The sequence below is a fragment of the Mastigoproctus giganteus genome, chromosome 5 (genome assembly GCF_048544385.1).
Source record: "Mastigoproctus giganteus isolate SK-2022 chromosome 5, ASM4854438v1, whole genome shotgun sequence".
Taxonomy (NCBI): domain Eukaryota; kingdom Metazoa; phylum Arthropoda; class Arachnida; order Uropygi; family Thelyphonidae; genus Mastigoproctus; species Mastigoproctus giganteus.
In genome coordinates this window covers 149,897,961-149,922,297 of record NC_143579.1, presented here as the reverse complement: position 1 = coordinate 149,922,297, position 24,337 = coordinate 149,897,961, and the positions used below count along the sequence as shown (strand labels likewise).

General features: G+C 38.4%; 1 protein-coding gene across 1 annotated transcript in view; it reads right to left on the bottom strand.

Annotated features, from left to right (window-relative positions):
- Positions 1 to 24,337, bottom strand: part of thoc6 (THO complex subunit 6) — a 247,387-nt gene that overhangs the window by 129,355 nt on the left and 93,695 nt on the right. Inside the window, exon 5 of the mRNA XM_090374235.1 lies at positions 21,914 to 22,003. Within this exon, the coding sequence (XP_090230361.1) occupies positions 21,914 to 22,003 (90 nt within the window). The remainder of the gene's footprint in view (positions 1 to 21,913; positions 22,004 to 24,337) is intronic.

Sequence of the window (24,337 nt, the reverse complement as noted above, 5' to 3'; positions counted from 1 at the left end):
AAAATAACTTCTCCATTTAAGCAAAAAAATTTCTCTGGATCACAAACATTTGTGCTGGGCACTACTAATATTGGAATATCTTTCCCTTTAGCTTTAATTGTCCTTACGGTTGTAGGTGGAATTTCATGTTCATATCTAATATCAACTACTCCTTTACCAATTTCAAAAGGCTTCTTGGAATTCTCATTTGAAACTGAAGATAGAGGCACTGCATTTGTTGCACATCTAAATACCTAAACAAGACAAAGTTGGCAGAGAATCAGTTTGAGAACCTCCCACCAGGAGTATTTCTGATTGGTTGAAAGTGGTGAGTAATTGGAAATTATATTCTTGACGCACGAGAAGGTGAAGACATGAAGCTGGATAAGAAAATAATGCTATTAAATATTCAACGAGGTATATAAGAAATTATGGATTAGGAAGTCAATGGATATCAAGGACCCACTGTGTATGAATTATCAGTATTAGTATTAGCAAATGATGCAAGGAAAAGCTTATACAACATCAGCCAAAAACAATCTTCCCATGGCATCCCACCATCTGCTGTATTAATGTATAATTCTTCCTTAAATTATTTCAAACTACAAGGAATGTGTTCAAAAAAGGAACTGGATGCAAAAAATAATTTTGATATCATATACTTGGATTTCAGGAAAGCTTTTGATACTGTTGCACATCGAAGACTGCTGTAGAAATTGGAGCGGTATGGCATTAAGGGCAAGTTGCTGCAATGGATAAAAGGATGGAAGAGAGTGGTAATAAATGGACACTGCTCTATGTAGATGAATATTATTAGTGGAGTACCCCAGTGTTCGGTGCCGGACCCATTGTTGTTTTGTGTATTTTATCAATGATATCGATAAAGGTATATCAGGTTTATCATCCAAGTTTGCTGATGATAACAAAGGTTGGCAGGGTTGTTAATGTCAGTAAAGACAGTATGCTACTGCAACAGGATCTAGAAAAGTTAGGCAGATGGGCTGAGAAGTGGTAACTGAAGTTTAACATTTACAAATGCGAAGTACTGCATATGGGTAGCAGCAACCCAAGAGAAACATACCAATTGTGTGGTACACTGAGAGAGGTGGAGAATGAAAAAGACCTGGGGGTAATTGCAGACAGGCTGCCAAGCAGGTCATGGAGTTTTGTCAATGATACATAGGAATTTTGCTAGCAGAGACAAGGAAGTGATTATCCCTTTATATAAGCCAATGGTCAGGCCACACCTTGAGTACTGCATACAGGTCTGGAGGCCTCATTTTAGAAAGGATGTAGAATTGCTAGAACGATTACAGAGAAGGTCAGATGTTGTTATTTGGTTTTTAGGAGCATTAGCAACTAAGGCCATATTGCTCCGGGGATATGCAGTGGTCATTCCCTAATCTTTCTGCATCCTCCGTATTTGGTGGTCACGGGCTTGAACCTCAGTCTAATTAAGAAGCGTGTGCTACGCACTGCTGCTCCTGCCCACCTGGCTACGCAGGTGCCTACAGACAAGGGCAACAAGATTTGTAAGAGGCTTAAATTCTGCAAGTTGCAACATCTGGAGACAAGGCACCTGCAAGGTGATCTGATAGGATACTTCCGCTTGCTCAGATTAAGAACCAGAGTGGGCATAGATTCAAATTGAGGAAAGACAGTTGTAGAATAGATGTAAAGTGTGTTTAGGGTCAAATGGCACCAGGGGTTCCCCCCCCCCATCTCCACGTAGTTTACATTGTGGTGTGATACAGTTCACTGTAAAGGCCAGAGATTTAGAAGTATACAGATCTTGAGGTGTGTGATTTCGTGTACCGTTGTTCTTCTGGCCATTTAGCAGCGAGACCCCTGCTGAGGCCCGACGTTGCCCACACTTCGCCACGTGGAGGCAGACCAGGTACCCAGTAGTTGTAGTTTACTCTGGCAGGTCCTGCCACCTAGTTTCCTGAGATTTCAGTGGCTAGGACCTAAAAAAAAAAAAAAAAAAAAAAAAAATACGTATGTGTGGGTTGATCGCTAGATTGAAAGACCGAAATGTGAGCAAACTTAATTTCGAACTATTAAATTTTGACCTGTGGGGTATACGCTGGCAAGCAGATAGAGAGGGAGAGGAGACTGAAGACTGGGAGGAGAAAGACAGAAGAAATGGGGTCAATAGAGGAGACGACCCCATTATAAGTCATAAGGCATGCCCAACCAGGAGGAAATCTGGGTTGGCGAGTAGGGGAGGAGGCAGGAGGGACAGCCTCCTGCCTCCTCCCCTACCGCCGAGCCGAGGGAGAGGGAAAGAAAGATGGGTCCAGCAAGAGCGCCGGCACCGATTGCCATTATGGCTGGCATATGCAGAAAGCTCTGCGGTCTCATTGGGCTGGTTGGAATTCAGCTGAGTAGAAAGTCACTCATGAGGCTGCGTCCCATCCGGGGGAGGTCCACATATCCGGTGTGCACTTTTCGTGGGTTAGGTCCGGTTCATGTGATCCTCTTATCATGGTTTTTTTTTTCCCTCTTTTTTTCTGAGGCAGTTAGTTGTTGGTTTGTATTGTTTGCTGTCATAGGTTATTCATTTCATGGTTGTTGTTGTTGTGGTGGTGGATGCGGGAGAGTCCGCCTTCTTGTGAAGAGGTCTTGCGCATATTGAGTGAAGGCACTATAAGTATCTTTTTCAGTTAATATCAGATATTCCTGGTCTCGTAGCATTATTTGGGTGGTGGTTATAAATCGGCAGCGGAGATCCTCGTACAGTGGGCAGTCGTACATCAATTCCCCCCATGTCTCGCGTAGACCACAGTGGCATAGGAGGGTGTCACTCAATCCGAATCAATGAAGTTTTTCTCTTATGGTGCCATGGCCAGTCAAAAGATAGGTGGCAAGAAGTCTAGGAGAAAGCTAAGAAAGCCAAGGTGGATATAGTTTGGGTACACCAGTTGGATATCAGGTTTGTTGTTTGTTTGGTTTTTAGGAGCATTAGCAACTAAGGTCATATTGCTCCGTGAATATGCGGTGGCATTCCTGACCTTTCTGCATCCTCCGTATTTGGTGGTGACGGGCTCGAACCCCTGTCTAATCAAGAAGTGTGTGCTACGCACTGCTGCTCCTTCCCACCTGGCTACGGAGGTGCCTATGGATATCAGGAATAATTTTTTTGTGATTTCACCTTTGGTTGATGTCTGCCAGCGGTTTTGCCAGCTCTGGTTGAGATGTGCGCGGAGACGTTTGCGTTCCACACTTTGTGGTCAGTTTAAGGGTCCACTATGAAGTTCAGGTGGTTAGCCTCCCGTCCCTTGGAGAGTTGATATGTTAGCCGTGGAAGACTATTTCAAGGTCTAGGAGAAGAGTCACTGTCAGGGCCTGGAGAGCATGCATGCTTACAGTATTGCAAGCTCTTGTTATTGTAAGTAATATATACCGCTGCGTGGTGTCCAGTTTTCTTCTGTTGACGGCCGTGGTGGCCTTCCGGTACGACATGCCAGCGGCATACGTTATGGCAGGCAGGAATATGGTTTTATAGAATAGCTTGAGGGCTCTCCTCCGCAGGCCCCAAATCCTTGTGGGAGACCCTCATGAACAGAGCAGAGTATCTTCTGATCTTTTTCTGTATGTTTGTTTGTTATTTGGTTTTTAGGAGCATTAGCAACTAAGGCCATATTGCTCCGGGGATATGCAGTGGTCATTCCCTGACCTTTCCGCATCCTCCGTATTTGGTGGTGACAGGCTCAAACCCCAGTTTAATCAAGAAGCGTGTGCTATGCACTGTGGCTCCTTCCCACCTGGGTACGGAGGTGCCTTTTCTGTATGTAGGCCAGATGAGGGGTGAATGAGAGGTTATTATCTAGGACAACCCTGAGGTGTTTTAGTTCCTTTGTGAGCTTAATTGTAGTGCCTTGGATGCGGATTTGGGGTGGTCTCCTGATGTCCAGGGTACTTTTAACAGTACTGAGTTGGTCTTGGTTGAGGATATGCGGAGATTGTTTTCTTCAGTCCACTTCTGTAAGGTGTCAATGGTTTGGTTTTTTTTTTTTGTTTTTTTTTAGGAGCATTAGCAACTAAGGCCATATTGCTCCGGGATATGCGGTGGTTCATTCCCTGACCTTTCCGCATCCTCCGTATTTGGTGATGATGGGCTCGAACCCCGGTCTAATCAAGAAGCGTGTGCTACGCACTGCCACTCCTTCCCACCTGGCCAAGAGGCGCCAAGGTGTCAATGGCACAAGTAGCAGAAGTTTCTAGCCTGGCTCTGCTGTCCTCTCGCAGTACCAGGGTCAGGTCGTCCGAATATGCCCGAGTTGTCACACGACCTAGGTTTAGGAAACTGTCGAGAACCATGTTCCAGAAGAGTGGAGTAGAACAGATGTGCAGAAGTTTGCAGAAGCTATCAACTTCCACAACAAGAGATGGAACCTCTTGTTGTGGAAGTTGACAGCTTTAAACAAATTTAAGGCCGAACTAGACAACCATTTGGAGTGAACAGATGGGTGAAATGGGAAGGGGTTTTTTCTATATAAGCTTGGTTTCTTGCATCATGCCTCAACTAATGCTAATGCTAAAATTGTTTAAAATTAAGTGGCAAAAAATATACTTTGCAATTCCAGTGTGCGTGCAGTAATTTTTTGTTTTTTTTTCATCCACCATGAAAACTTTCAGGATAGAAAGTTAGCAATGTTCACATTTTGTGTGCTTCACAGAATGCCTAATATACAGTGTATTCTTTAAAATCTGGCAGCCTCAGGCATTGAGAGGTGCTGGACTTGAAAATTTTCCAGATTTTAGAGAGGTATACCTGGCTATATTTCAGTGACTGTCTTGTCCTTTCATCTAAGTTTGAGGGCGGCAAGTTTTAAGCTGCAGGAACAATGGTCTTCATTCTCACAGCAATACAATTGCCTTTATAAAAAATTGTCCTGGTATTGCATTACTTTCTACAAATAGCTTCAGCTATAGTACAACTTTGAAAACTGATTTCACATACCACAAGGCAGGTCACATAAACAGCTCCTTTAAAACTGTCAGGAAGCTGTTTGATGTGATCTGTTGACATAGTACATGAAATCAGTTTTCATATACCACAGAGACCACCTGGTCTCTGAGGGGCCAGCTGGTCTTGAAACAGACTAATCTTTTAAACAAATGGCTAATTAATCTTTCGAAGAGGCCATCTGTTTGAAAATAATCAATACCAGGGAAACTTGTTGCAAAGGCAAGTTTGTTCTGTTATGAAAATTAAGAACATTATACTGAACTTCTGTTAGTTTCCATCATATCAGATTTCTTCAAAACTCACAAAAAAAAATTAGATTTTTCAGAAATTTTTTTATTAATTTTGGCAGAATTTGTGCACTGAAATTATAACAAAATGATACTTTTTACCAGACTTTTATATTTAAATATATGGTGAAAAATATTATTAAATAGGACTGTGTTTTTTTTATGAAAACCCCAAACACGACAGGTATTAGAACCTACAGCACTTAGTACAATGCTTGGGTTGGAGGTTGAGAAGACAAGAGAAGATATTTGTTGACATTAGACTTCTTTTTTTGAACTTCTGTAGAGTGTAATTCTCAGAAAGACATATGAAGGAAGGTGGTTCCAGAAAATGGCAATTGAATGAATAAACAAGGAAGATGAAAAGTTGGTTCTGTGAGTTTTAAGTTGGACAGAAAATGGAAGTTGGCTGGTGGCGGCATGTGTTCAGACTGTTTTGAAAGAGAGAGAGCAGGAATTATAGAAGCCAATTCAGAAGAACAGTGCCCATGGAAGTATCTGTAGAAAAGGCATGCAGCAGAAAGAGTACATCAATGTGACAGCGAGTGGAGAGACTCTGTTAGATGAGTAATTAATTAACCTAACTGCCCTCTTCTGAATGGAATCTAGAAGCCTGAAAGAGGTCTTGGGGACACTGCCCCAGATGTGGGAACAATATTCTATGGTAGGGCGGATTTGCGATTTGTACAGAGTGAACAGCTGTTTGGAAGAAAAGAAAAGGCGAGAGCAGAAGAGAAACTCAAGTTTTTTAGATGCAGAGGAAACAATATTTGTAATGTGCTTCTGCCAAGAGAGATTACAAGCCAGGGTAATACCCAGAAGAGATATATCATATTGCCTAGAAATCGGAGTGTCACCAAAGATAAGCATAGGAGCAGAAGAATCCTTTTTGCAAGATATAAGACTGAACGAGTTTTAGAAGGAAAATCAACTAAGTTGTCTTTTCCCCATTGGAGAATTACCTGGAGATCAGCATTTAAGGAATTTGTAGTGGATATTCAAGGAGTTGAAGTTGATTGGGCATGGCAAGGTTTCTCAAAGTGAAAGTCGAATGGAATGTGCTCTCATCAGCAAAACTATGGATAAGATTTCTGGTCAATAGAAGGTCATTAATATACAAGAGGAAAAGCGTGGGCGAAAGAACTAAACCTTGGGAGACACCAGCATTAGTGGAGAAGTTAGAAGACAGAGCCATATGCCATCACGCTCTGTGAGTGATCAGAGAGAAAACTGGATAACCAATTACAAAAAACAGTTGGCAAACCATAAGATGGAAGCTTGTTTAGAAGACCTTTATGCCAAACATGATCGAAAGCCTTTGAGATGTCAAGAGCAACTGCTTATGTTTCACCGAACTTTTCCATTGAATTAGTCCATAAATGGGTAAAAAGAGCCAGAATATCACCAGTGGATCGACACTGACGGAATCCATACTGGCAATCATTGATAAGACAGAAGGTTTCTAGGTAGTTTAAGAGTTGGTGGTGAATTCATTTCTCCATTACTTTAGAAAAAGTAGAAGTAATTGCAATGGGATATAATCGGATGGGAGGGATTTGTCAACCTTTTTAGGAACTGGCTGGATATAAGCAAATTTCCAAGCAGAAGGAAAAACACCTTTGGAATAAGAAAGTGAAAAAAGCGGCAAAGAATTGGAGTAAGTTCAGGAGTGCAGGTTTTGAGAACAAATGGAGAAATACCATTGGGACCTGGAGCTTTCTTAGCATTAAGATTCGTCAAATTCCTTCTGACATCCTTTTGACTGAAGACCACAGGAAGCATTCAATGGAGTGTGTTGGGAATGGTGGGAAAGGTTGAGATGTTTTACCAAGATCATTAATACATGAGTTGAAAGAAAAATGGGATACTAGCAGGTCAGTTTTATCAGTGGTGAAGTGACAATAGAACCATCTGGTTTTGACAGAGGTGGGAGCAGAGGGGCAAAAGTTGCAGCCAAAAGCTTTGGCAAGAGACCAGAATGCTTGGCTACCATTAGGGCAAGAAGCAAGTTTTCTACTCTTAGTCTGTTCAAAATCTAGTTTGAACTGATTAATAACTGCTTTACATATTTTAGCATTAAATCAGCTCACACACCAACCATAAGAATAAGTATTTACTGTAACTAAAATATTTACAAATTAAAATAAAATAAATATTTACAAAAACTGCTATTATATTAAATTAAATTGTATACATGTAAAAAAAAAAAAAAACATTAAAAAACCGTTCATCCGTATTTAGGATGATAGTTTCAAACAGAGGATGCATACGCATACCTCTGTCCCTATTCATAATATTGTGGTCGGATGAACAGATTCGTAGGCTCTCAAGCCATTTACGGTTCCAAAACCCATGCGCTCGATCCACAATAACCGCATCCTCTGGGGAGAATTGATGCTGCTTCTCGCAAAAATGTTTGGCCACAGCAGACGTATTGTAATCAGCGGTTTTTATAGCATTTGCATGCTCCCCCAGACAATCCTTGAGCCGTCGTTTTGTCTCGTCCACATAACTTTACCTGGCTCATATTTTGAGCCAGGTAAAGAAAGTATCTCCGAATCTTAACTTTAGTCAAAGAAAAGCCTTGAATGATTTTTTTTTTTTTTTTGATTTGGTAGTTGTTGGCGCATCGGCTTCTGTGGCCATATTGCACCTCCCAAGGTTTTTGAAGTACTTTGATCCAAGCCCGAGGCGGGAATTGAACCCGCGACCTTTGGGTTGCCGGGCAGGTACTTTACCCACTCGGCTAGCCCGGTCGGCTTGAATGAACTGAGAAGAGACGATTGAATTGTGGTTTTACCTGTGGATAAGGGCAGATCGACGGTTGTCCTAAACAAAGAAGACTATCACAAAAAAGCAATGGACCTTTTACAGAACAATAATACGTATAAAGTTACTCAGAGAAACCCGTTAGTTGGCCTGGAGCGGCGCGTTAATAAACTGGTACAGGATTGGTTAAAGGCAGAGAAGATTTCCAGGGAGACCTTTTGGTTCTTACAAGCTACTGGATGTCAATTCCCTAGGTTTTATGGACTTCCAAAAACTCATAAGACAGAAGTCCCACTCAGACCTATTATATCATTTATAGGAAGCCCCACATATGCTTTGTCAGGGTTTTTGGCTAAATTGATTTCGCCTATAGTGGGCCAGTCCAACTATGTCAGAAAAGACGGTAAAGAATTTGTGAAAGATTTGATTGCAAATGAAAACGAGAGCACGATTTCTTTTGATGTGGTGTCACTGTTCACATGCATTCCAATTAAACATGGAATATATTGTGTTAGAAAATCTTTGAGTAATGATGTCTCTTTGGGTAATAGATCGCTTTTAAATGTAGAGGATATTTGTTCTGGTGTGGAACTTTGTCTGGCCAGCACCACTATGGTGTACCAAGGTGTTAGGTACAAACAGGTTCACGGTACAGCCATGGGATCTCCTATTAGCGCCATCGTGGTCAATCTGGCCATGGAGGAGTTAGAGGACAGGGTTTTTAGTGGATGTCAGTTTCCCATAAAGAAATGGAAAAGGTATGTTGATGATACCTTCACCGTGGTCCAGAAGGGGAGAGAGGATGATGCACTCCATTGGCTTAATAGCTTCTCCCAATTTATACAATTTATCTCAGAGGTGGAGACAGGAGGTACCCTTCCTTTCTTGGATGTACTGGTCTCTAGGATAGGCCCTAGGCTCAAAACTTCTGTGTTTAAAAAACCTATGTGCAGAGGCCAGTACACCCATTATAGTTCAGCACAAGCTGGGCAACATAAGAATGTTGTGAAAGTGTAGTGGAAGTGTAGTGAAAGCTGTACTAGATAGAGCAGGGTCACACTGCACCACCTCTGAGGACAAAGAATGTGAAATTAGACGAGTCACAGCAGACCTTAGAAAATGCAGATACCCCCAGAGGATCATAGACAGGTTTAGTAGAGGAATAGAGTCTAACCGTCAGGAACCGTTTGTTCCTGTGGCTACCGCATACATTCCTTACTATCCGGGCGTTACTGAGCATCTTGCTAGAGTTTTGCGGGGTTATAAAACACGCTGTGTGCAGCTTCCCGGGCGGAGGTTGCACACAGTGTTGTCTCAGGTAAAAGACCCAATAGCAAAGGACCTGAGTAGTGGAGTAGTATAAAGGATAAAATACCCGGATTGTGGGGAATGTTATGTGGGCGAGACAAAACGACGGCTCAAGGATCGTCTAGGGGAGCATGCAAATGCTATAAAAACCGCTGATTACAATAAGCCTGCTGTGGCCGAACATTTTTGGGAGAAGCAGCATCAAATCTCCCCAGAGGATGCGGTTATCGTAGATCGAGCGCATGGGTTCAGGAACCGTAAATGGCTCGAGAGCCTACGAATCTGTTCATCCGACCACAATATTATCAACAGGGACAGAGGTATGCGTATGCATCCTCTGTTTGAAACTATCATCCTAAGAACGGATGAACGGTTTTGCTTAACACGTTCCCGAGCTATTTCCGCTTCCAGTTCAGACCATATGCCGACTGCACCACGTATATAAGTACCGTGAGCCTGTTATATATGGACGTGCTGCAGGAAGTTTTGTTACTGCTGAGGAAGGAAGCCGATGCTTCCGAAAGCTCCAGAGATTTTTATCGTTTTTAATCTGGTTTATTTTAGTGTATATTATCTCAAGGAATTTATCACATTTTTAATGTTTTTTTTTTTTTTTTTTTACATGTATATAATTTAATGTAATATAATAGCAGTTTTTGTAAATATTTATTTTATTTTAATTCGTAAATATTTTAGTTATAGTAAATACTTATTCTTATGGTTGGTGTGTGAGCTGATTTAATGCTAAAATATGAATTTGCCCAACCTCAGAGGCCTTTTCAGGATAACTGCTTTACAATTGTTGCGAGCTTTGGTGCAGGTAAAAAATGAAACTGAAGGAAACAAGTCAATTACGATATGCAACATTCTTCTCTTGAACAGCCTTAAGCACATTTATTGGAAAACCAAGGTTTAGATAAAGGATGAGATTTTAAAGTGGAGTGTGGGATAAAGGATTCCATTCCTGCAAGAATAATTTCACTGACACGATCTGAGCAAACATTGACATCAGAAGTTTTGAAACAGTAATCCGACCAAGGAAAAGAAGAAAAGAAGTCTCGCAGGTCATCCCATTTTGCATTCTTGTAATGCCAAACAACACGAGGTTGGGAATTGCAATGAGATAAATGCTCCTTTGGACAAGAGACAATCACCAAGTTGTGATCTGAGGTGCCTAAAGGACCACTCACTTCAACTGTGTACTTGGAAGGGTTGTTTGTGAGATAAATATCAAGCATGTTGGCTGTACGGTTAGGATTATCCAGTATTCTTGTAGGTAAATGAACAATCTATGCAAGGTCATTAGTAATTGCAAAAGCCTCAGCATCTCGACCAGCTGAGTCAGTGCGACTAGAAAACGGAAGCTGACTGCAGTTGTGAATGTTAAAATCAACAAAGAAAATTACCTCACTGTTAGAAAAGTTGGACTGGATAAAGTCAAGTTGCAAAGAGAGGAAGTCGAAGAACTCCAAGTACAGTCTGTCCTCGTATAGCACGATAGTTGTGTTCCTAGAAACCCTCGTGCAATGCAAAATCGTGCAATATAAACAACAGGCCCTATGGGAAAAGTGGGGTTAGGTGCCGACCACCCAAGATTGAACACACATTTGGAACCAAAACATTACCAAACACAATAAATAACCGGGTAATTTTAATCGTTATAAAATACGTAATAAAAATATAATATATTTTTATTATAATATAATAAATAATAAAAAATAAATATTTTTATTATTTATTATATTATAATAAAGTATTTTTTAATACTAAAAAAGTATTTTTTATGAATAAAATACGTATTTTATTCGTAAAAAATTTATTATATTAAATAAAATAGTCGTAATAAAATATTTACGTATTTTATAATACGTAAGTATAAATTATAATACGTAAGTTGTAATAAAATACTTACGTATTTTATTACGACTATTACGTAATAAAATATTGCTAATGCTTTTGCTTCTGTCGTAAGCAAACTTGTTTTTTGTTTGATTTTCTATCCAAACAGATAACAGCCATTCCATCTCTTCCAATTCTTGTCTTAATCTAATGGACTTTAATTACATTTGAGAGTTGTTCCCGCTATGAAAGTTGTTTTTATTTCCCGGGTAAGAATTTTTGACCCAGTCCGCCTCTGTTTATCGATATTGCTTTTTTTTTTTCTCTCTCTGAATCTGCAGTGTCTTCGTCAGGACGCTTCCTTTTCACACCTTTTAAGTATTTTACTAATTTTTAGGGAATAAAGCGCAATTACAAAACGAGGAGGCACGCTTGATACACATAAACAAAGCTGCGCGCGTATAGCAACTGAATAAACAACACCGTAAAGGCCGAGATACACTATTAACACCCCACATTTTACTAAAGCACATTTCTGGGGGTTACTACCACAAAACAATAAAAACAATTTCCAGTTGCGTTTCTGCTAGTGGAATCTGTTATAAACTGGTAGTAAACACCATCTAATTGCATTTGCGATTATATCGATAGCTGGAATTGTGTTGGTTTTTATGTTATTATGGTGAAATGTGATTCCCCTTCACTGATATAAAACACATAAATACATTTTCAGAATCTTCTTCATTCCTATCGTGTTGGGTTTGGTTGGGGTGATTCCGCGTTCGACTGCCACTTCTTGTAAACACAAAGGCGAATCGTGCATAAGCGAATTCGGTTCGTGTTATATAAGATAACGTTTCCCTATTTATAAATCGTGTATGATCGAATTTGTGTAATGTAAACACGTGTTATACGAGGACCGACTGTAATTAGTGGAGTTGGGAGAAAGTAGAGACAACAGATGAATTTGACACAATGAGGCAGAGACATTTTAAACCAGAGAAGATCAAAAAGAGGAGATTCCAAATTATCAAGTCTCTGACAGGGAATATCGGAATGGACATATACACAAGTACCACCTTTGAGGGGAATGGAATCATACAGCTAATAATTTGGGCATCTGAGATGAGCAGTAGTTGAATCAACCGATAACTGAGATTCTGTCAGAAAAAGTACATGGGGTTTGGCAGACTGCAAGTGGAGATGGACATCGTTGAGATTAGAATTGAGAAATGAATTAGGAAGTGTTTGGGAGATTTAGATATTTTCACAGATAAGCTTATGCTATTAGTTTGACAATTCATGGTGTATTCAATAGTAAGAAAAGGTGGGGGGGGGGCATGAATTCAAATATGGAAACCATATTAATTTAACACCCACCAATTTTAAGAAGGGATTAAAGTCTAAAATTAAGTTTATAGCAAAAAAAATATTTCTTATATTTTAAGAAAATGTTACATACAATACTAAATATTGGGCATTGGGTCTATTAACCTTATCCTATGTACAAAAATGTTTATCTGAATAACATTTATTATCATTTTTTGCCTTTTATAATTGTCCACTGGTATGAGATTCCAACAGTAGTCTGCCAACATATTTGGACTCCATTTCTCCTTTTTTTTTGCTATTTGAGAAATATCTTGGGGAAATCTTTCACCATGTTCATCTGAGACCACTCCCAAGTTTTCAGGAAAAAAAGTCTAATTGGGAATGTAGGATGTGAAGCTTTAATGACACGTTGCATCCCAAACTCTGTATGCTAAAATCATCTCATGCACAATTTCACAATGATTTTGCAATTTCTCATTGTCTAAAAAGTGCCAGCAGACATTTTCAAATGCCTTCCAAGCTCTTATTTCTGTAGCATTTAATTTTTTAATGAATTCATCATGGAATAGCAGTTGGATTTGAGGACCCACAAAATTCCCTCTTTTATCTTGCCCTCACTGATCTGAGGATTTGCCTGAAACAGGAAAATTTCCTGTTTCCTGCCCAAAACAGGAAAATCACTTTCACAAATATTTCTATCAAACCAAAAGTTTGATGTGCAATGGAGGTAAATAGATTTTTGAATTATCCACCAAAGGAGAATGTGCTAAATTTTTCTAGTCTGGTGTAACTTCTGAACAGTCTAGCCATTTTTTTTTTTATCCTGTAATGGCAATCCTTCACTCAGCAGTCCCACTTGCATAAAAAGCAGTGGTATTTAGTGTATCCACCTTGCAACTCAGTCAGCAAAGCTACCACTTTCAGGTTGGCACAGATAATACATTTTTATTCTTGATAGCATATTTTTTGCAAAAGAACCTGTAGGTTCTCATATGTTTCCTTCATTTGAACTGCATGGGCCAGTGGTATTAGAGAAGGATATCTATTTCCACTATGGAGTAAAAACACTTTCAAATGGACCCTGAACGAATCAATAAACAGCCTCCACTGTTCGGGAACATGCTCCAGATGTAACTCTTTCATTAATCCCTGGACACTATTACAATAAACCAAAGCACCATCCGTGGAGTAATAGATCTTTCAACCTTTTCAACAAGATTCCACTAATTCACTAAACGCTAAATAAATAAACACACTTGCTCACTTCGCTCACCACTCATTCTTTGAAACATATACACTTTTTTAAATGTGAAAGTGCTTGCTTGGTGCTGTTGTTGTTTTTTGGTTTTTAGGAGCATTAGCAACTAAGGCCATATTGCTCCAGGATATGCGGTGGTCATTCCCTGACCTTTCCGCATCCTCCGTATTTGGTGGTGACGGGCTCGAACCCCGGTCCAATCAAGAAGCGTGTGCTATGCACTGCTGCTCCTTCCCACCTGGCTACGGAGGCGCCGCTTGCTTGGTGCAAAACTCACTCATATACATATTAGTAGAGAAGTTTCTAGAAGGTTCGCAATGTTTCTAGAGAACTCCATCGAAAGTTATAGAAGCTTTTAGAAATATCTTGACCTTTCTTCCACACAAAACAATATTCTAGAACATTCTTGAATGTTGTAGAAAGCACCCGAATGTTCTAGGGGAAAAAAAAATAAAAGGAAATAAATATATAAAACATATGGAAAAGATGATTAAACTAACTACAGGTCTTGGTTTTCAGTCATTAACCTACAATATTTGAAAACCGAGAATGATGACAACTTTTTAATTACATCCGAGTTTTTGAACGCATTTACACGAGAATCTATTGAAATTATTTTGGGGAGGAAATTGATGCCGACCAGTGTTATCTCTATGTGGGACTGGTCTAATGGCAGATAGAATATTAGGATACACAATGTCCCTCTTATTCTTTGGATTGTATCCCTCTACATTAACTAAGCAAAAGTAACAGTCATCACAGTGGTTTGTGCTCCCAATCAAATCATGGGAATTAAAAATGGCATAGCTTTTTTTTTACCATTTTTACACATCTCAATGCTTCAACACAGGTTTGACAAGGCAATATTTGTGGATCCCATTGTTTATCTTGGTCACAGAGTTGCACTTCAAAATAACACAATACATATTTTTTTTTTTTTTTACAAATTCTGTAATATAATTTCTTTGCCCGAGGACTACATAATACCAGAGGACTACATAATGCCGAACACTACGTAATGCTAGTGGCTACTGTTAATCTATTAGTTCTTGTATCCCCCCCCCAAAAGCTAGGGAGATAAAGGATTAATAGATTAACAGTAGCCACTGGCAGAGGTGAAAGTGATTCTTGCACTGCTTCTATTGGAATGAGCAGCAGCCTGGAAAACAAGATGCTGGATATTTCAGAGACTGCTGGGACAATTGCTGGGACATTGCGGTACAAGTAAACACATGGGTTGTGTTAGGGTAACTAAGAATAGGAACAGGTGCATGTATACCTGCATGTACACCAATGCTAGGAGTTTGGTAAATAAATTTGATGAAATTGAGGTATTACTCAAAACATCAAAGGCAGATATTGTTGGAATATCAGAGACGTGGTGTCATACAGATATAAGGAATGCAGAACTGGAATTTGGGGAGTACAATGTGTACAGAAAGGATTGACAGGATAGGAAGGGAGGAGGGGTTATGCTATTAGTTAAGAAACACACAAAATCCAAGGAAGTGAAGCCAGTTGACATCGCTGGACGGTGCAGTGTCGAGTCAGTTTGGTGTGACATAGGCATTGGGAGATCAAAATTGAGAGTAGGAGTGTACTATAGGCCTAATGACTCTGATGAGTATAATAAGAAACTGTACAGGGAAGAGTGGGCCAGTAAATCAGAGAGTCTTATAATGGGAGATTTTAATTTCCCAGATATTGACTGGGGAATTTGTGGTTTTGGTCACTCACACACTAGCAAGGCTTTTGTGGATTTATTGGATGATTGTTTTCTATATCAGCATGTTCGGGAGGCAATTAGAGGGAGTAATACTCTTGATCTGACTATCAGTAGTGATTCTTCATGCATTAAGAATCTGCAGATAAAGGAGCCACTGGGTGGCAGTGATCACAGTGTGCTGAAGTGGGATTTACTCAAAGAGGCAACTACCATCAGGGGTAAAGGGAAGGGTTTTGCTTTTGTAAAGACGACTACGATGGTCTGAAACAGTATTTAAATTCTATAAAGTGGGACCAACTGATGATGTTACCAACAGCAAATTCAAAATGGGAAGCATTCAAAGAACTTATCCTGGAAGATACTAGGCTTTACATACCAACTAAGAAATATTGTTCAAGGTTTAGGCCTAAATGGATGTCAGATGAACTAATGAGACATATGGCAGAGAAAAAAATGCATGGGATACATATAAATTAATGGGTGACATGGAAGCCTATGATAGATATTGTTATTTGGTTTTTTTTAGGAGCATTAGCAACTAAGGCCATATTGCTCTGGGATATGAGGTGGTCATTCCTGACCTTTTCGCATCCTCCGTATTTGGTGATGATGGGCTCGAACCCCGGTCTAATCAAGAAGCGTGTGTTACGCACTGCTGCTCCTTCCCATCTGGTTATGGAGGCACCTTTTGATAGATATAAGCTGGTCTGTAACCAAGTCACAAAGGAGATAAGGCAGGCAAAGGCAGATTATGAGAAATCCTTGGCAAAGGATGCAAAGTAACAGAAAAGAGTTCTTTACCTATGTAAACTCTAGAAGGAAAGGGATGAATCAGATTGATCCACTGGATATTGATGGTTCAACAGTTGAGTATCCTGCTCAGGTGACTAACAAACTAAACTAGTATTTTGCATCTACATTCACACATCAGGAGTTATTCAGGAAAGGGAATGCCAGAGGTGAAGTAAACTCTGGCAGTGAGCTAGATGATTTTGTAATAACTGAGAGGATAGTGGAGGAGAAATTGTTGAGGATAAACATAAAAAAGGCACCTGGGGTCGATGGGATCTATCCAGTTATATTAAAGGAGGCAGCAAAGGAAGTAAGCAAACCCTTAGGCATAATTATGAGAGCCTCTTTGGACTCAGGGGAGGTACCCATAGAATGGAGATGTGCAAATGTGACCCCAATTCACAAAGGATGATCAAAGGCTGACACAAGTAATTATAGACCTGTGAGTTTAACTTCTGTTCCAAGAAAATTAATGGAGGCACTTTAATTAATGTTATACAGGAAAGAAGCACTGCAGGATCATCTAGACATGACTTCAGTTATAGCTCGGACACAGCATGGTTTTGTTAAGGGGAAGTCTTGCCTGACCAATTTGATTGGATACTATGATGCAGTCACAAAAGAACTGTATGCAGGGAATAACTTTGATATTATATATTTGGATCTTAGAAAGGCTTTTGATACTGTTGTACATGGAAGACTGCTGCACAAATTGGAGCAGTGTGGCATTGGAGGCAAATTGCTGCTATGGATAAAGGGATTGTTGAGGGGGAGAAGACAGAGAGTGGTAATCAATGGACACTGCTCATCGTGGACTAATGTTATTAGTGGAGTCCCTCAGGGTTCAGTGTTAGGTCCGTTATTTTTTTCTGTATTTATAAATGATATTGAGTATATCAAGCTTAATGTCCAAGTTTGCAGACGATACAAAGGTTGGCAGGGTTGTCAAGGACACTACTGACACTATGCTGCTGCAACAGGATCTGGAAAGGTTGAGCAGATGGGCTGAGAGGTGGCAAATGAAGTTTAACATTGACAAATGTAAAGTACTACACATGGGAAACAGCAACCCCAGAGCAACGTGTCAACTCTGTGGTACTACACTGACAACGGAAGAGGGTAATTGTGCAGGCAGATATGAAGTTCTCTGAGCAGTGTAGATGGGCTGCATATTGGATGTCAGCTCATGGTGACTTGTCAATGATATACAGGAATTTTTCTAGCAGGGATAAGGAAGTGATTATTCCCTTGTATAAGGCAATGGTCAGGCCACACCTTGGGTACTGTATACAGGTTTGGAGGCCTCATTTCAAGAAGGATGTAGCTGCTGGAACGAGTACAGAGAAGGGTAACAAGATTAGTGAATGGAACAAAGGGTTGCTCTTATGAAGAAAGGCTTAAGTTTTGCAAATTACAGTGTCTGGAGACTAGGCACCAGCGAGGTGATCTGATAGAGGTGTATAAATCCTTGAATGGTTTGAGCATGCTCAATGCCGATGGGATTCTTCCTCTTGCTCAGAATAATCACCTGAGAGGGCCTAAATTCAGATTGAGGAAAGAAAGATGTAGGATAGATGTGCGGAAATTTGCCATTAGCCAGCGGGTAGTTGGTTTGTGTTAGAGACTTCCATCCCTTGTTGTGGAAGTTGATAGCCTAAATAAATTTAAAGCTCAGCTGGACAGGTATTTCGAACAAACGGAAGGGTGAAATGGAAGTAGGTTTTTTTTTTTTTTTTTTTTGGCTGATGTTGCATAAGCTTGCTTTCTTGCATCATATGCCTCTACTAATGCTAATGCTATCTACAAATATAACAAAATAAGTTTGGATTGTTCAAACACTTGTGTGAAGACATTTTACACTTTTGAGCACCAGTTTGACTCGATAATTCCTCAAAAATAAACTGAACTCACACTGATAAACACTGTTGCACACACTCCTAACATTAACTTTAGTGATTTGTGAAAAACGTTACGTAATAGCTAAAAATGAATAAATTTCTGAATCACCATTAAAACGAATAACTCACTGAAAAAATAATGCAGAGTGGTGTTATTTTTGTAGAATTAATATTGCAATATATACAACAATATTTAAATTTCATACACTCCAAGAAAAATTCAAAGAAACCCATAAATCTTTTCCTGAAATTAAAAAATAAAGTTTAGCCCTGCCACGTTGTGGGCTATCATTTTTGTTTCACTTAGGGGTGCTATCAGTGCAGGTTTAATCTGGCAGCATTTGCACAGGACCTGACAAAAATACCTTCAAAAATATGTTTCAAACTATTCATTATTTAATGATTAAAAATATGAATATATATTTTTTTACCTAAATATACTCAAACTGCTATTTGAGATGTTTGGAAGTGGAAAATTCTTTTTTACATGAAATTATAAATGCAAAAGATGTACTACAGAAAGTAGTTTGTGTTAATTTTAAGCTTAATTATTGTTCAAAATGTATTTTTTTTTGTCCCAAGTATTATTATTATTATTGATGTAACCTAGTTCGTCTGTTTATACCTTTACTTCTTTAAAAAAGTAAATTAATAATTTTGATATCCTATACAGGTCGACCATCACTAATCCGGTTCCACCGCTAATTCGGACATAATTTCCACAAACATAATTTCAAATTTCCCCCGTTGGTGCACTGACCTGCTGCTACTGTTTTGGTGGCGTTGGTTGCAGCATCAGCTGTCAGCACAAACTCGTAAACACTGGCAAGCTATTCATACTTGTTTTTGTGCATTTATTATTACAATCTGCTCACATTCAATCCCAGCCATGGTTTCAATGCATAAAGGAAGTGCTTATTGTGGTGTAAAGTGCAAACACTGTTCATTGTTCATAACAGATAAAGTTGAACTTCTGAAAAAACTCGCCAGTGGTGTGTATGTGAGAAGTTTCTCTGCTTAGTTGTAAATTCCAGAAATTTCTCTCAGTTCCTCTTATTTTAGTAATTTTCTTTTAGCCATTCCTTTTTATTATTTTTTTACAACACACTCGTACAAACTTGATGAAAACACAACACAATATGATGGATAATACAGTGCACTAACGAACTTGTTTTCACAAACAACACTGACAAACTTAATGCAACGTTTGAGAGTTTATTTTATCGCAATTAGTTTTATTGTAGTGCTCACCGCACGTGCAATTAACTAATCACAAACGACTTTCATATGTATGCCGTAATAGCGTCACATGTATGTGGCTGACATGGCTTCTCAAGAAATAAAGTAACCTACTGGGCCATGCCGGCCACATATATGCAACATAAAAAAACTTTTTCTTTTTGATATTTTAAATGAAAAAAAATGACAACACTGACATTACAATATTTATTTTAGAATTACTAATCAAATTATTTGCTAAATATTTTTTTGGCTCCTGGGGAATTTTTTTCTTAAACTAGCTTGGCAGTCAACGTGTTAATTAAAGGTAGGATGAGGTTTTAGCTAAACTGTATGCGCTAATATAACCACCGGTGATCTGGCAAATTCACTAATCCAGCACTCCGCAGGTCCCAACGCTGCCGGATTAGTGATGGTCGACCTGTACTTAAATTTCATAAAGCTTTTGCACTCTTCCACCTGAAAGACTGCTGTACAAATTAGAGCAGCGGCATTGGAGGCAAGTTACTATTATGGATAAAGGGATGGGTGAGTGATGGAAAACAAGAGGGTGGTTATAAATGGGCATTGCTGTTCTTGGACAAATTTTACTAGTGAAGTCCCTCTGGGTTCAGTGCTGGGCATATCGTTGTTTTTCTATATTTATTCATGATATTGATGAAGTAAAATGCAAAGACGAATCAGGCATTATGTCTATGTTTGGTTTGCAGGTTATACAAAGGTTGGCAATCAGATATGTTATTGAAAAAAGGATCTAGAAAAATTAGGCAGATGTGCTGAGAAGTGGCAATTAAATTTAAAATTTGACAAATTCCAGGTACTGCTTATAATCCCAGAATAGCATACCAACTAGGTGGGACCGCATTTAAGGTGATGGAGAACAAAAGAGACCTAGGGGTAACTGTGTAGTCTGACACGAAGTTCTCTCAACAGTGCAGACAATATCCTAGAATAGCTCAATGGATTCTGTAGATGATATACAGATACTCCACCCACATCTTGAGAATTGCATGTAAATCTAGAAGCCTCATTTTAAGAAAGATGCAGATCTCTTGGAATGGGGAGAGAGAGAGAGAGAGAGAGGCAGGGGCAGGAAACCAGATTAGTTAAGGACATAAAAGGGTACACAACACGAAAAATTTCAGTTTTGCAAGCTTGGAAACAGACACCTGTGAAGAGATCTGATTGAAATGTTCAAAGCTTTAAATGGAGTACTGCTGTACTCATTCCCTTTAAATCCCTACAATGATGTATTACTCTTTCTAGGAGCACTCACATAAGGGCACATAAATTGAAAAGGGGTAGCTGCAGGATAGATGTGAGAAAAGTTGTTTCCAGCAAGAGAGTAACTAGTTTACTGGAACAAACTATTATCTCATGTTGTGGAAATGGATATATCAAATTACTTCCTTGCATCATTTGCCACAATTAATACGTGTGCAAAATAACTTGGAAATTCTATCAGTTTCATGTTTATGTTTCACAAATATAATCTTGTTTTTTTTTCATTTTCAACAAAATAAATGTATTTTGTATTCAAATTAAAAAAACTACATACCACACAATAATCAATGTAATCCATTAAGAAAAGAAGGAATATTGCTATACCACAAGCAGAATTAAAAAAAAAAAAAAAATTCTGAAATAAAAAAGAAATTTGGGTATCTATCAATTGCAACACAACCACCTTTGCAACTTTTTTAGGATGCAAACATTGTTTAATAACAACATGATTCCTCACATTCAACCATCCCTTTGTCCATAGCAGAAACTAACACATTTGCCACACTGCATCAGTATTATTTTATTATTATTAGCCATATGGTGCAAGGAAGCCAAAAGCACCAGCCAAAAAAAAAAAATTCTGTGTTACAGAGAGAGAGAGAGAGAGAGAGAGAGAGAGAGAGAGAGAGAGAGAGAGAGAGAGAGAGAGAACAAGAGTCAGAAGTAGAAGAGAATCACCAAGAAAGAGAAGAATGATGATATCCAGCTCATGACCCTGGGTGTGCCAAGCCCATACTCACCAGATGTGAACCCCTGGGGTTCATATGTATATAACAGTGAAATCTAAATATCACTTCTAAATTATTTGTAATATCTAACGAAATTAGTGCCAGCCAAATTCACCCTATATAATAAATTCATGTTGGAATTGCTGTATAACTGGGTTCCATTCTGATTCCTGCATTACTTGTTTAATCACTGACTCCATTATTTTCCTTCGTACAGAAATCAAACTTACAGGTCAGTACTCATTTTGCCCTCATTCTCCTGAGATACAAACTTACTAAGAAAACATTTAAATTATCAGTAAATATTAAATCACAACATTTGGGAATTATTTGTAACAAATTTTATATTTTAGAAATGATAATATTATTTTCAGTAGGCAACCTACGTGACAGCTCAGTACCTTGCAACTTGAGGAAGTAAAGCTAATCACCAATAAAAAGTCCAAGGATAGCTTGTGAATGAAATAGTATCACAATAATTAAGAATTAATTTCCTTACCCATGAGGAATTGCAAAGGACCAGGCTATCTTTCTTTCTTTCTTCTTAATGTCATTCCAGTTCCAGGCAGTTATTTCACCAATTCCTCCACTATAAAAAGTAAATAAATATCATGTTAGTATTGATAGTGCATTAGTGATGCAAGGAATCTAGCTTAAATAGCATAAACCAAACCACTACTTCAAATAATTTGTCTAATCTTCCTTTAATTTTTTGAAGAGTATGCACTCCCATAACACAGATGAAATTTGTTCCAACACGCAATTACTCTGGCTGAAAACAACTTTTTGTACATTTATCCTGCAGTCAGTCCTTTCCAATTTAAATTTATGTTCCCTTTTGGATGTCATCTGAGAAAAAGTAAGGATGACATCAGCATTTAGTTTATTCAATCCATTAAAAACCTTAAACTTCAATCAAATTTCCCAGTACAGTATTACTATTTACAGAAGAAGTCACTCTTGCTATGAGTATCCTTCTGTGCTTTTGATTGTAGGTCCACACTGCACTTCTTGTTCTTCTAACATATCCAAATCCTTTTACCTCTAAGTATTTTTTTTGTTCTCCACCACTTTGAGTGTATACCACCCAATTGGAATGTTATTTTGAGATTATTGCTACCCATATATAGTACCTTGCATTTATCAAGGTCTTGGTTGAGTAGCATATTCTGATTGCCATCAAGAATGTTTAAAATTAGAATGATTGCCATCATTAAAACCACACTACCAAACTTTGTATCATCAGTAAACTTGGACATTAAACCTGGTATGCCTTTCTTGATATCATTAATAATGAAAACATAAGTGAACGAGCACTGAATGATATTTACAGCAGTCATTCATATTGAATAGTATTAAAAATTTCTAAAACCCAACGTATATGATGTAAAAATTATTATTTTTTTTCCCAAACACGAATAGTGCATTGGTTAATATTAAAGAACAATTTTAATCTATCTGTACAAATAATATTAAAAAAAATTAACCCACATTAACTCTTAAAATAAGTAAAATGTAATACTGAAAATAAAAAAAAAAACTCCCTACTGCAATGTTTCAGATGTCATTCCACAGTTTTTAATGAATAGAAAAATGTCTGAAGTCACTGGTGTCTAAATGTTATAGTATTGCATTAGTTTTTTCTGTACTGCACTTTACATATTTTATGAATTAACGTAATGTTAAATTTTTCGAATACTGTAAATGCATAACTACTACATTTAGTTGGTTGGTTGGTTATTAGGAGTTTTGGGGCGCATCAGCATCTAAGGCTATTGTGCGCCACATTTAACTGAAGTAGTTTTCAGTTTAACTTCTTGAATTCAGTCATACGTTACCTAAATTTTTTATCTACAATATTACCAATTCTTTTTTGCATCCCAGTTCCTTTGTGACTACATAGCTAATAACAGCTAATCAAATTAGTGAGAGAAGCTCCCTCCTCAACCATCCATCACTTGCACCCTAAATATTCTTGTGTGGCATCTGTGAAATGCCCTTTTTTGCTTTAATTATAAAAATTTTTAGCTTTTTCTACTGAATTCAAAATATGACCTGTTACGCATGAGCTGCAGTTAAAAAATACTGACTTCAATCAACAAAAATAATAAATGAGAAAACCACTACATAATAACAGTAATAATAAAGAATTTTTTTTTATTATTATTTTTTAAATTTATATTATTACTAGTGGTAGAAGTAGTGGCATATGATTCAAGAAGATGCTTATAAATCATTAGCAAAAAAAAAAAAAAAAAAAAAAATATTCACATCATTCCATTCCTCCAATAATTTGTCTGGTTCTAGTATAAATTTACCTGAACTACCCACTTCCACACCAACAGATGTAAGTTTGTTCTAAAAGTCAACAATCTGCTGGCTGAAGGAAAACTTCTCCACATCTATCTTCATATGCCCACTCGTGTGTGTGTGGTCTGAGCAAGAGGAAGAATGTTATCAATGTCAAGGTCTTAAACATCTCAATCAGATTGACTCACAGGTGCCTAGTTGTCAGACACTGCAATTTGCAAACTTCAAGCCTTTCTTGGTAAGAGCACCTTTTGTTGCCTTCACCACAATCTGGTTGCCCTTCTCTGCACCAGTTACAGCAAATTTACAACTTTCCTAAAGTGAGGCCTCCAGACCTGTATACAATACTCATGATGCAAATCAACCATGGCCTTGTACAAGAGGATAATCACCTCCTTATCACTGCTAGCAAAGCTTCTGTATATCAAACCTCATGAGCTGTCTTGGCAGCCTGTCTGCACTGCTCAGAGAACTTCATATCTGATTTAACAATTACCCAGGTCTTTTTCATTTTCCACTTCCGGAGTATAGTACCACACAGATGATATGTTAATCGGGGATTACTGTAACCCACATCTTGCATTTGTCAAAGTTAAAGTTCTCAGCCCATCAA